At 34.6% G+C, this 12,105-nt stretch overlaps 2 protein-coding genes across 2 annotated transcripts in view; both read left to right on the top strand.

The window, feature by feature from the left end:
* The window catches only part of LOC142340151 (gamma-tubulin complex component 2-like), a 49,619-nt gene extending 37,617 nt beyond the window's left edge, over nucleotides 1-12,002 (top strand). Inside the window, exons 4-5 of the mRNA XM_075390634.1 lie at nucleotides 6,027-7,213; nucleotides 11,483-12,002. Coding sequence (XP_075246749.1) covers nucleotides 6,027-7,213; nucleotides 11,483-11,914 — 1,619 coding nt within the window. The 3' untranslated portion in view covers nucleotides 11,915-12,002. The remainder of the gene's footprint in view (nucleotides 1-6,026; nucleotides 7,214-11,482) is intronic.
* LOC142340153 (replication protein A 32 kDa subunit-B-like) overlaps nucleotides 1-12,105 on the top strand; it is an 86,304-nt gene that overhangs the window by 32,287 nt on the left and 41,912 nt on the right. The gene's annotated exons all lie outside the window — the stretch shown is intronic.

Genomic DNA, 12,105 nt, shown 5'->3' with positions numbered 1-12,105 from the left:
AAAATTGAACGCGAAAAGAATTTGGGACAAAAGAAAACTCCATTTTCTTTGAGGAATAATGATGTTAATTTTATCCAAACAAACCTTATTATATTGAGCAAATTCACACTATTGTAGTGTCAAAACACGAAACCTCATAAAAGCACGCAACCACCGCTTACAAATAGTAACAACGGCATAGTGTTCACTAACTGAAACTGCACACAACGCTTCTTAATTTCAGTTGTCGACAAAGTGCCCAGTAACTGCAAATAAATAAAAGCAAGAGCCAAAAACTCACAAAAAGTTCTCAAAAGTGAATGGTGTCATAGTCAGCAATTTCAACTACGAAATGAAACCGTTTAGCAACTATGTTTAAAATCAGTAAAAAAAATCACAGTATTCAGTTAATGAAGAGTGCAAGAATCGATTCTTAATTGCCGTTAGTGTCAAAGTGACAAAAATATACAGGAAAGTAAATAACAGCAAATGAAGGCGAGATTCAAAAAATCACGAAAGGCCTAAAAGTAAATTGTGTCTTAGTCATTTTAGCTAAAAATTTAAGCAGCAATTTAGCCAATTTGCGTGCGGTTTTTCATGTGAGCATTCTCCAAATATAATGGTGTAGCTAGAATAATCTTTCTTGTTCCGACCCCTCTTGAGGGGGGAGGCACTATATACTCAAATGGGTTTTTTTGTTCAGACAATTTTTGCCGATCGACATATTCATGGTAGAGAGTTGAGACTGGTATCATTAGAAAGCTCCTCCAGCAAAGAATATAGAATAAAAAAGATTTTTTATTTCCGTTTTTTTACACGAGTTATCGAGGCTTAAACTTCTGAGAAAAGTAGAGTGAATTCCGTTGTTTTTATTCACATTTTCCTGAATTTTTGCCTAAATTTTCGTTAATTTTGCTAAAATTTGTTAAAAATTTTAAGAATAGTGTTGCTGATTTTATTTTTAAAGACAAAAAAGTATTGTTGATTATTTTGATTTATTTTTTTCTGCCAAAAATTCTGGCTAAATATTTCAAAAATCAGCCTTTCTCATCAAAAACAGCACGAAATAAGCTTCTTTATTCAACTTTGATTAAATTGGCCGGAAGTTCAACCCCAAGCAACACTAAAACAATCTTTGTATACTCAAAAGAGGGCTATTCCTACTTCAACTTCTGTTGAGAGTGCTCTGTAATTAAAGCTTTGCCGTTTTTGCTAACTTTACTCTTTGATCATCAAAAAACGCAGAATTTACTGTTGAGTTTTTTACTAATAAATTATCTATATCTATAACACTCGAAAATTTAAGTTTTCCCAATGGTCGAACAGCATTAAAAGGGCTAGTTTTGGACTAATCTTGGACTATTACAATCCAAAAAAAGAATTCGGATTGTAATCAGTCAATCAATGATCTTTTTTAAAATAATTAAAGAACAGAGCATATCAATTCAAAGCTCAAGAGTAATAGGTCCAATTGGTTTCTTAAGCAACTGCAAGCCAATGCATTTAGTTTTTTACTTGAAAGCTTCTGGTCGTTTTGATTGTTAAAAATAGTTGATTTTTAAATAAATAATGGCCTAATGAACTTTTTTTTATTAATTTGGTCAACTTTTAGCTTAGTGTCAGCAAAGAAAGAATGCTTCTTCTTTCTACTGATTTAAAATTTGATCTCTATTTAAGCCTTAAGTTATTGTTTTCTGGCTTTCATACAACTAGATTTCAGATTTTTTTTTTCATTTTTAGATATTTGCCCATTTTTCACGTTTTCTAGTTTTGTCACATTATTGACAGTTCTCATATCACATTTTTGGCGTTCAAAATAAAACAAAATGGAACATGTTAAGTTGCTGAAAGATGTAGATTATCTTTTTAACGGCCACGACACTTCTTTCTTGAAGAATTTATTTGATTTGTAAATTTTGATTTTAACTATCGTTTTTAACTTGTCGTTTTTAGTCGTTTGAAATTTCCTGTATAACGACAGGTTTCATTGGATTTCCATGGAAGAATAGATGGGCCGATATTCTGATACTAGTAGGTAACTGATGGCTTTCATGACTTCGAAAACAATTGTTTTCCAAAATAAAAAAACTATTTTAGCAATTTTGTTCTTCTTATTGTCTTTTTGTTACCTAGTCTCGTTAATTACAGGTCAAATATGACATTATTGGTGTCAAGTGAAGGTGTCAAAAGGGATTGGTGTCACAAAATCTAAGTTTTTAAAAGAATTCGTTATGACCTTACTGGCTTTGACACCGGTTTTTCACAAAAAAAAAGTAAATTAATTTGATTTTTGTCATAATTGACGTTCTTTTTGTAGACGCAAGACATATTCTGGATAATTGCAGGTCTCAAGGGCTTCCTTTGGACGAAGAAACGAACCTATTTAATTATTTCATTTTGTAATTATTGGCTTTCATGACTTGTAGTTTTGTTTCGAAGTTTTGTTGACTTGAAATAATTTTGTTTCAAAAAAGTTTTACTTTTTGGTCTGTAATTAAAGCTTTGCCGTTTTTGCTAACTTTACTCTTTGATCATCAAAAAACGCAGAATTTACTGTTGAGTTTTTTACTAATAATTTATCTATATCTATAACACTCGAAAATTTAAGTTTTCTCAATGGTCCAACAGCATTAGAAGGGCTAGTTTTGGACTAATCTTGGACTATTACAATCCAAAAAAAGAATTCGGATTGTAATCAGTCAATCAATGATCTTTTTTAAATTAATTAAAGAACAGAGCATATCAATTCAAAGCTCAAGAGTAATAGGTCCAATTGGTTTCTTAAGCAACTGCAAGCCAATGCATTTAGTTTTTTACTTGAAAGCTTCTGGTCGTTTTGATTGTTAAAAATAGTTGATTTTTAAATAAATAATGGCTTTAATAAAATCTAAATAAAATCTAATTTTTAAAAAGAATTTGTTATGACCTTACTGGCTTTGACACCGGTTTTTCACAAAAAAAGTAAATTAATTTGATTTTTGTCATATTTGACGTTCTTTTTGTAGACGCAAGACATATTCTGGATAATTGCAGGTCTCAAGGGCTTCCTTTGGACGAAGAAACGAACCTATTTAATTATTTCATTTTGTAATTATTGGCTTTCATGACTTGTAGTTTTGTTTCGAAGTTTTGTTGACTTGAAATAATTTTGTTTCAAAAAAGTTTTACTTTTTGCTCTGTAATTAAAGCTTTGCCGTTTTTGCTAACTTTACTCTTTGATCATCAAAAAACGCAGAATTTACTGTTGAGTTTTTTACTAATAATTTATCTATATCTATAACACTCGAAAATTTAAGTTTTCTCAATGGTCGAACAGCATTAGAAGGGCTAGTTTTGGACTAATCTTGGACTATTACAATCCAAAAAAAGAATTCGGATTGTAATCAGTCAATCAATGATCTTTTTTAAATTAATTAAAGAACAGCGCATATCAATTCAAAGCTCAAGAGTAATAGGTCCAATTGGTTTCTTAAGCAACTGCAAGCCAATGCATTTAGTTTTTTACTTGAAAACTTCTGGTCGTTTTGATTGTTAAAAATAGTTGATTTTTAAATAAGTAATGGCTTAATGAACTTTTTTTATTAATTTGGTCAACTTTTAGCTTAGTGTCAGCAAAGAAAGAATGCTTCTTCTTTCTACTGATTTAAAATTTGATCTCTATTTAAGCCTTTAGTTATTGTTTTCTGGCTTTCATACAACTAGATTTCAGATTTTTTTTTCATTTTTAGATATTTGCCCATTTTTCACGTTTTCTAGTTTTGTCACATTATTGACAGTTCTCATATCACATTTTTGGCGTTCAAAATAAAACAAAATGGAACATGTTAAGTTGCTGAAAGATGTAGATTATCTTTTTAACGGCCACGACACTTCTTTCTTGAAGAATTTATTTGATTTGTAAATTTTGATTTTAACTATCGTTTTTAACTTGTCGTTTTTAGTCGTTTGAAATTTCCTGTATAACGACAGGTTTCATTGGATTTCCATGGAAGAATAGATGGGCCGATATTCTGATACTAGTAGGTAACTGATGGCTTTCATGACTTCGAAAACAATTGTTTTCCAAAATAAAAAAACTATTTTAGCAATTTTGTTCTTCTTATTGTCTTTTTGTTACCTAGTCTCGTTAATTACAGGTCAAATATGACATTATTGGTGTCAAGTGAAGGTGTCAAAAGGGATTGGTGTCACAAAATCTAAGTTTTTAAAAGAATTCGTTATGACCTTACTGGCTTTGACACCGGTTTTTCACAAAAAAAAAGTAAATTAATTTGATTTTTGTCATATTTGACGTTCTTTTTGTAGACGCAAGACATATTCTGGATAATTGCAGGTCTCAAGGGCTTCCTTTGGACGAAGAAACGAACCTATTTAATTATTTCATTTTGTAATTATTGGCTTTCATGACTTGTAGTTTTGTTTCGAAGTTTTGTTGACTTGAAATAATTTTGTTTCAAAAAAGTTTTACTTTTTGCTCTGTAATTAAAGCTTTGCCGTTTTTGCTAACTTTACTCTTTGATCATCAAAAAACGCAGAATTTACTGTTGGGTTTTTTACTAATAATTTATCTATATCTATAACACTCGAAAATTTAAGTTTTCTCAATGGTCGAACAGCATTAGAAGGGCTAGTTTTGGACTAATCTTGGACTATTACAATCCAAAAAAAGAATTCGGATTGTAATCAGTCAATCAATGATCTTTTTTAAATTAATTAAAGAACAGAGCATATCAATTCAAAGCTCAAGAGTAATAGGTCCAATTGGTTTCTTAAGCAACTGCAAGCCAATGCATTTAGTTTTTTACTTGAAAGCTTCTGGTCGTTTTGATTGTTAAAAATAGTTGATTTTTAAATAAATAATGGCTTTAATAAAATCTAAATAAAATCTAATTTTAAAGAATTTGTTATGACCTTACTGGCTTTGACCCCGGTTTTTCACAAAAAAAAAGTAAATTAATTTGATTTTTGTCATATTTGACGTTCTTTTTGTAGACGCAAGACATATTCTGGATAATTGCAGGTCTCAAGGGCTTCCTTTGGACGAAGAAACGAACCTATTTAATTATTTCATTTTGTAATTATTGGCTTTCATGACTTGTAGTTTTGTTTCGAAGTTTTGTTGACATGAAGTAATTTTGTTTCGAAAAAAAAATAAAAGTTTTACTTAATTTTGCCCTTTTTCTTTTTTGTCTACTTGTTACCTAGTCTCATTAAAGAAAGGTCATATGCTACATTACCGGTGGTTGAAGAAGGCGCAATCGAACTGGTTTTTGAGAGCCAAAATATGGCTTTACGGCTTCGACAGCGTTTTCTGGCAAGTTTTAATTGAATTTTTGTTTGTTGTCTTTTTGTTGTGCTTTTTAGCCTAAAAAAAATTGATTATGGACAGCTCTTAAATCCCTTCTATAGAAACATTGGTTCTCGTATTTCTTTGGGATATTTTAATTTATTCCTAATGGTTTTCATTACTTTGAATTTAATTGTTCTGAAAAAAATAATCGAACTTTAACTTTACTGTTTTTGTTCTTTTTGTCTAATTGTTACCAAACCTTTTTTATGAACTGGTCTCATATATTTTCTGGTGATTTATAAGTTATTTTGTTTATTTTCAGTTTTATCTGACGGAATGTTGACTTCGTTATTAAGTTGTTTTTTAAAACGGACATAAAGTTTTTGATGTAATTAATGATTGTTGTTGTTGTTGTTGTTGTTTGATTTTGCTGTTCGTCGTAACTCGCTTTCTTAATATTGGCATATCTCATCATTCTAGTGCATCATTTTTTACTCCACTGAGTTATTTGCTTTGGAGGCTATCTTTTCGCTCATACACTATTTTTTTGAAAAAAAAAATCGTTTTTGGGGGTTTTTGTGGATGAGCGGGGTCGGAATCTTATGTGCGGTCGCACATTACTGAGCCTCCTTGTTGTTTTTGTAATGTAATTTTCGTCTGCAAAAGTACCATCCAGATCACAGTGCAAGCTTAATTATTATTAAAAATACTGTTTTTTTTCTGAGTAATCGTTTCTAGATATGTGTATTTGTTTTAGCGGGTTACACCGGCGGAGAAGTACTGACAGTTTTGCATAGCTATGTGATTAACTCAATAAAAGATGTGAAGACGCAGGAACTATGCAACTACCTCTCATCGGCCGCCTCCAGGCCTTTCTTCGACATTCTTCAGGACTGGATATATAAAGGTCAAATCAGTGACCCTTTCTTTGACTTCATGGTGGAGCAGAAGCATGGGAGCACGTTAGATGGCGAGGCGATAAAGTTTGGAGGGAAAGATAATTTGACTGTAGACTATTGGGATAAGTTTTATGTTCACGTTCCGAAAAATACTCCAATGTTTTTGGACGATTTGCGAGACTTAATTATGAATACAGGGAAATATCTGAATGTTGTGAGGTTGTATGGCCAGCAGTTCAGTTTCCCAAACGCAAAGGAGATTTTGTACACGAAGCAGATTAAATATTATCGCGATATATTAGAGGAAGCTTATAACTTTGCTAGTAAGTTGCTTCTAGATCTTTTAATAGAGAAAGAAGGATTGAAATCGAGATTGACTTCTGCAAAACAGTATTTCTTAATGGGACAGGGCGACTTTTTCCTGCAGTTTATGACGATGGCTGCTTCTGAGTTGAAGAAGTCAGTTGCGGATATAGTACCTGCCAAATTAGCTAATATGCTGGAATTGTCGATGCGAACTAGCTCTGCTAATTCGGATGCGTATAAAGATGATGTAAAAACAGTTTTACTGCCGTATGATTACGTGACACAGTTGAACAAGATTTTGTCAATTGAAACGGACAAAGAAGCAGAAAGTATGTCTTCAAATACACCAGAGCTTAACTTAAGTGGTTTAGAAGCATTTTCAATAACTTACGATGTGAAATGGCCCGTGAATTTGGTAATTAACCAGAAAGCCATCGCTAGGTATCAGATGTTATTCCGACATATCTTCTACATTAAGAATGTTGAGCGATTACTTTGTTCTGTTTGGGTTGACAATAAGTCGTGCATTGCAAGCGGTGGATCTGGCTACACCAAATGGCATGCAAAAATGTTCATGTTGAGAGATAAAATGATGGGATTTGTGAAGAATCTGGAGATCTACATAATGTTTGACGTCATCGAGCCACATTGGGATAAACTGCAGAAAGTTCTAGTTGATATCACAGATGTGGAGTTACTGTTACGAACACACTCTGAATTCCTTGATCATTGCCTCAAGGTAGGTCTTACAACAGTATTTTAATAGCTGCGAAGCTGTAAGCTCAGCGTAGCTATATTGCAGTGATCTTGGTTTTCGTTTCGTCTGACGCTCTTCTCGTTTTACATTCTTTCACGCCGCACAACTTCAAAAGAGCAATTTTGTTGATCTTTTCATGCCACTATTTCACTGCTCTTTTGATACTTTTGTGAGTGATGTCATTGCTTAAGCTAATTGGCGGCCAGTTTTAAGCTCATTTGTGTAATTAATTTTTTATCATGACTGACTTACTCGCTCTCTAAATGACTTCTTTTTTATCAAATTGACATGTTATCACTAAGCCCTTTCAAGATCAATATAGAACTGCCAGGTAATTATCAATGCTAATAATTATAAAGCGACCAAAATAATAACAAATTTATATTTTTTAAGAACTTTTTAGTTTGAAAGCGTTTTAGTCTTTAAAAAGGTTGGCAGCTGCATCAGTTCAGTTCTGTATCTGTTGCTTTCTATATTCACATCACCTAATTCTGTTTCGCAGCTATTTCGGCAATCTGCTGGCTATGTTTATAGATTGCAAATTCTTGTGAAAAATTGGGTCTATCAGGCCTAAGAGAGTTTTTTCTGATAGCTGTTTGATTTTGTTTCGTTATCTCACGCTAATAATTTGGTCTACATTTTTCGCCGCAGTGAGTGTCTTCTTTTCATACCTCTCTTTTCCTGCTTTTATATGCGTGACTTCAATAATTGCTGTCAAACGAAGTTGTAGCAATTATATTAGCATTGTGGGCTATTCTATTCGATTTTTCGCTTGACTGATTTTCGTCTGACTTTTAACTTCTCGTTCTCAAAACGAGATAAACAGTTAAATCCCGGAGGGCATTAAATGGCTGAGCAGCTCTATCAGAGCTTTACGCCTTACTGGTCTCTGAGTACGCGATTCACAAAACTTTTGAGGAGACAATTTTATGATGTGAAGGTCGCTTCTGAGAACTTTGACCCTTCTCCGCTCCCCCTAATTCCAGGAGCCCTCAGCCCCAACTGGCTGCTACTGAAGCCAACCGCTCACCGGTCGTTTGAGAGCAAGTTGCCCAAATTTAGTAGGTAATATTTTGATACATTCATTTGAAGTGTTTTGGCTGAATTAAGAGAGAATTTTTTGAATCGTTAATGATTTACCTCTCTCTCTCTCTCTCTCTCTCTCTCTCTCTCTCTCTCTCTCTCTCACACACACACACACACACTCTCTCTCTCTCTCTTTCTCTCTCTCTTAATTATTTATTATAACATTAATTTCCAGGTCATGTCAAAGTCGAGAGTTACGAAAATAACAAAGTTTTAAATTATTTCCCCAAAGTACATTGTTAACTTTGTTGACAGAGCTGTTTTGCAGTTTCTATTTCTACGGCATAGAGAGCTGTTTGCAGCTATTTTGATATGGCGATAATTTTTTTATCGCTCTCAAAAAAAGCTTGTAGAAATTTTTTGGATCCTATTGGTCTTTTCTGCATTTTTTTCTTGAGCGCTTTTGGTGTGAACGATTTGATGACTATAAACACTTTTTACGTTAGACTTTTTGAGTTTTGCGTGAGCATAAGTTGATTTCAATCAGACTGTTATGTCGCTGATATAATTTGGTGTCAGTTTACTTCTTAAACAAATCAAACACTTCCTGCAACCGGATTTGTTTTTGCGCTCTTCAAATCTGATTAGTGGTCTAAAGTCTAATAACGTCAGTTTAGTTCATTTAGTCGACAATTTTACTTGTAAAGATGCTATTATGCTCCTTTAATTTGGCGCAAAAATGCTTTGTCGATGCTCACTAGTTGGCTGCTCATTTTTTGTTCGCAGATATCAGTATGTTGTTAATTCGCTGACCAGTAGCGAGTGTTTTTCAGTCTTTAAATGCGAGTTATAAGTGAACCAAATTGTAGCATAATATTGAAGCGGAAAGGGATAGAAAATTTTTTTATAGGATTTTAAATCCTACATATAAGGAGAAATGTTTCAACGCGCAGAAATTGCCTCATTTTCGCGCTCTTTCCTTTTCATTTAACAGAATTTATATATCAGAGCTGTGTTTCTTTTTGCTTCCACATGGTAGATGGAGGACAGGACAAGGAGGAGAGGTAGTGTGCGTTCTGCGACCTTTGTGTCTACGTCATGGTGGGTGACATGCGATTCCCGGGTTAGGGAGCCAGTAGGGGTATCGTCAGCATCGGGCGAAAGGGGCAAGGAAGGCAGATTTGTGCAGTAAGGTCGTGTTGGACTGATTGTATTAAGTCCAGCCATTTATATACCTCTACTGGTCTATCCCAAATGTCAATCACTTTTAGGTCCGTGTGGTTTTTACCGGTTGTAAATGTGATTTAAGCAGTGCGGTAAGACTTCACATTTGGTGTAGTGGTTATCAACATTGCTAAAAATCTTACTCAAGTAAGAGTTCAGCAGGAGCAGCATCCAGTTCTCAGTTGTGTCAATCGGATACGTGCAATTGGTGGCAGCGTTTGTTCTTCATCTGCTATCTTTGGTGCAGGTGTGCCTATTTGCTTGCTTTCTTTGTTCAGCAGTGTATGGACCGTGTGTGGGTGAACGTTTTGAGCGCATTTTTGTACTCGTTGCTATTTATTTGCCTTTGGTTATTGTTTTGTAATTTCATGCATTCCCTATAAGTATCATTGAGTGTCGGTCTCATTGCCCGAAAACTGGTTGTAGAGGTTGTTTTGCGATCGGTAAGATGGCTCTGTAACTGCCGACCGGAAACTCCTGCGCTGTTTTTTCGAGCTTATTTCACAGGCAGTATTTCATCCTCATTTTGTAAGTAATTGATGTCAGATATTTTTACACAGCCAGTAATTGGGCTCAGAGCAATATTTTGATGTTTGGAGGTTGTATTGCTGATTTTGGAGCCCCAAATGGGAGCACCGTAATTCAGGACGCTCCGACTGATAGCTTTGTAAGTAGTTTTTTTTGCAGCCCCAATCGCTAACATCAATATTTTTCAGTATATTTTTACGCTTATGTAGTTTCTCTGGTGCTCCTTACTTTTTCGTCAAATTCGAACATCCTCTCAAAGATGACACTATGTACTTTGACTCTTGAATTTACTGATATCGTTGAATTGTTGATAGTGAGGTGAGGGGTGAGGGTCAAACTTGGCCGCCTTGCTCCAGGTCTTGAACAGTGGCGCTTGATTCCTCAGCTGATGGCTTAAGTTTTCTTGATTCTATGCAGTCTAAAGTATTTAGGTAGGGAGTTATGTCACGTAATTTTTTAACCTCTGGGTGAGATGTAGTCAAAGTTATATAAGCGGCTTTGGACTTGATGTTTATACCTTCCGGGGGTTAAAGCAGCTTATTCATGTAGATGTTGAAGAGCATTGGTGACAATACGCCACCTTGGGGGACAACATGTTTGACTTTTCTCCAGTTTAATTCCTATTATTATTTTTTATGTAAGAAAACCTGACCTGTAAGGATAAAGTGACCCTTTTTTCTGCTATTTGATAGTTGTGCCTCAAGTATTTTAGTAGCAAGTTGTGATAGACCGTGTCGAAAGCGGCGGTGAGATCTTAGGCTTCTAGTAGAGTACGTTTGAAAGGTTTTTTATGATGGGCTTTTTGGATATCGTGTGTGACAATATTGAGAGCTGTTATTGTTGAGTGCTCAGGCCTGAAGCCGTTCTGATGTTCCTTTAGCGGATATTCTGTGAAGTCATTTTGATGACAGTTTTTCTGTTATTTTTGCAAGGGGGAGAGGAGTGGAATTGGCCTGTCCCCAAACCAATTATTCTATCCCACGAAATTCCTTTCCTGAGAATGAGTAAACGGATTTTTCGTTGTTAATTTTGTAAGCTATATAAATCGTTAGAGTGGTCATGAAGAATGACACCAATAGGCCTTCAAAATTGAGAAAATATGTTTAATGAGTCGCCATTTTAACCTACATGTTAGCGTTGCTTGAAACATTGGGATCGCTAAAATAGTCTGACAAAACATAACTTGGTGTGAAGAACAGAATAAATTGAATGCAGTGCAAAGGTTGTGCTAGCTCTCAATATTTTGAATATTCTCTCATTCCTTATATCCATCCCATCCACAAGAAGATACAAACCTCTAAATATGAAATTGTTATATGAGTTTACACGAACTCTAAAAAAAATCGCGTCTCAAATTTTGAACGTACTTCGTCAATGGTAGTATTTATTAGCCAGGCATCATTCGCAAAAGAAATTGTGAGCAATTGTTGATTAATTCATTCATACTGACAAAAGAGTTTCTGTTTATTCAAGGACTGCATGCTGACAACTCCGGATCTGCTGACATTCGTGAGCAAGTTGCTTGTTGTGTGTGTGCAGTTTGCTAATGCTATTAGACGCCTCACAAGAAGTGCCAAGCTACAAAAAGATGCTGCTACTTCTCTCTACGCTACCTCCAGTGACCCCAACGCACGGGCGAAAGATGATAAGAAAGCGGTCTCTGATCTTGTGAAGGGACCAAACATTGACCATGTGATAAACACTTTCAATAAGAATTTCAACAAACTCTTCAATCAGTTCCTAGACCGCCTTAATTACTATGAGAAACGTGAGGGCGAGTTGTCAATGATAAATGTCATATCTAGATTAGACTACAATGGATATTACAGCGAGTTGCTTGTGAAAGCTAAAGAACGCAAAATGCTGAGAAAAGCGTCACAGAGTGCTGCTACCCCAAGTTCTTAGAGTGAATCTCACTTCTGTTTTGTACATTATGAATTGCGTCAATTACTTATTCATTTAGTCTACTTAGTGAAGGATATTTCTCAGTGAACGACTCTTTTCTACCGATAGTCATTTTATACTCTGAATCAACACCTTCTTGAAGGTGAATTTTGTCGAGGTATATTTTGTCTATGACTGACGGAGATATTTAT

This window comes from Convolutriloba macropyga, chromosome 1, assembly GCF_964194025.1.
Source record: "Convolutriloba macropyga chromosome 1, txConMacr16.3, whole genome shotgun sequence".
NCBI classification, from domain to species: Eukaryota; Metazoa; Xenacoelomorpha; order Acoela; family Convolutidae; genus Convolutriloba; species Convolutriloba macropyga.
Note: the sequence above shows the minus strand (reverse complement) of the source record. Positions and strands in the feature narration are given on the sequence as shown.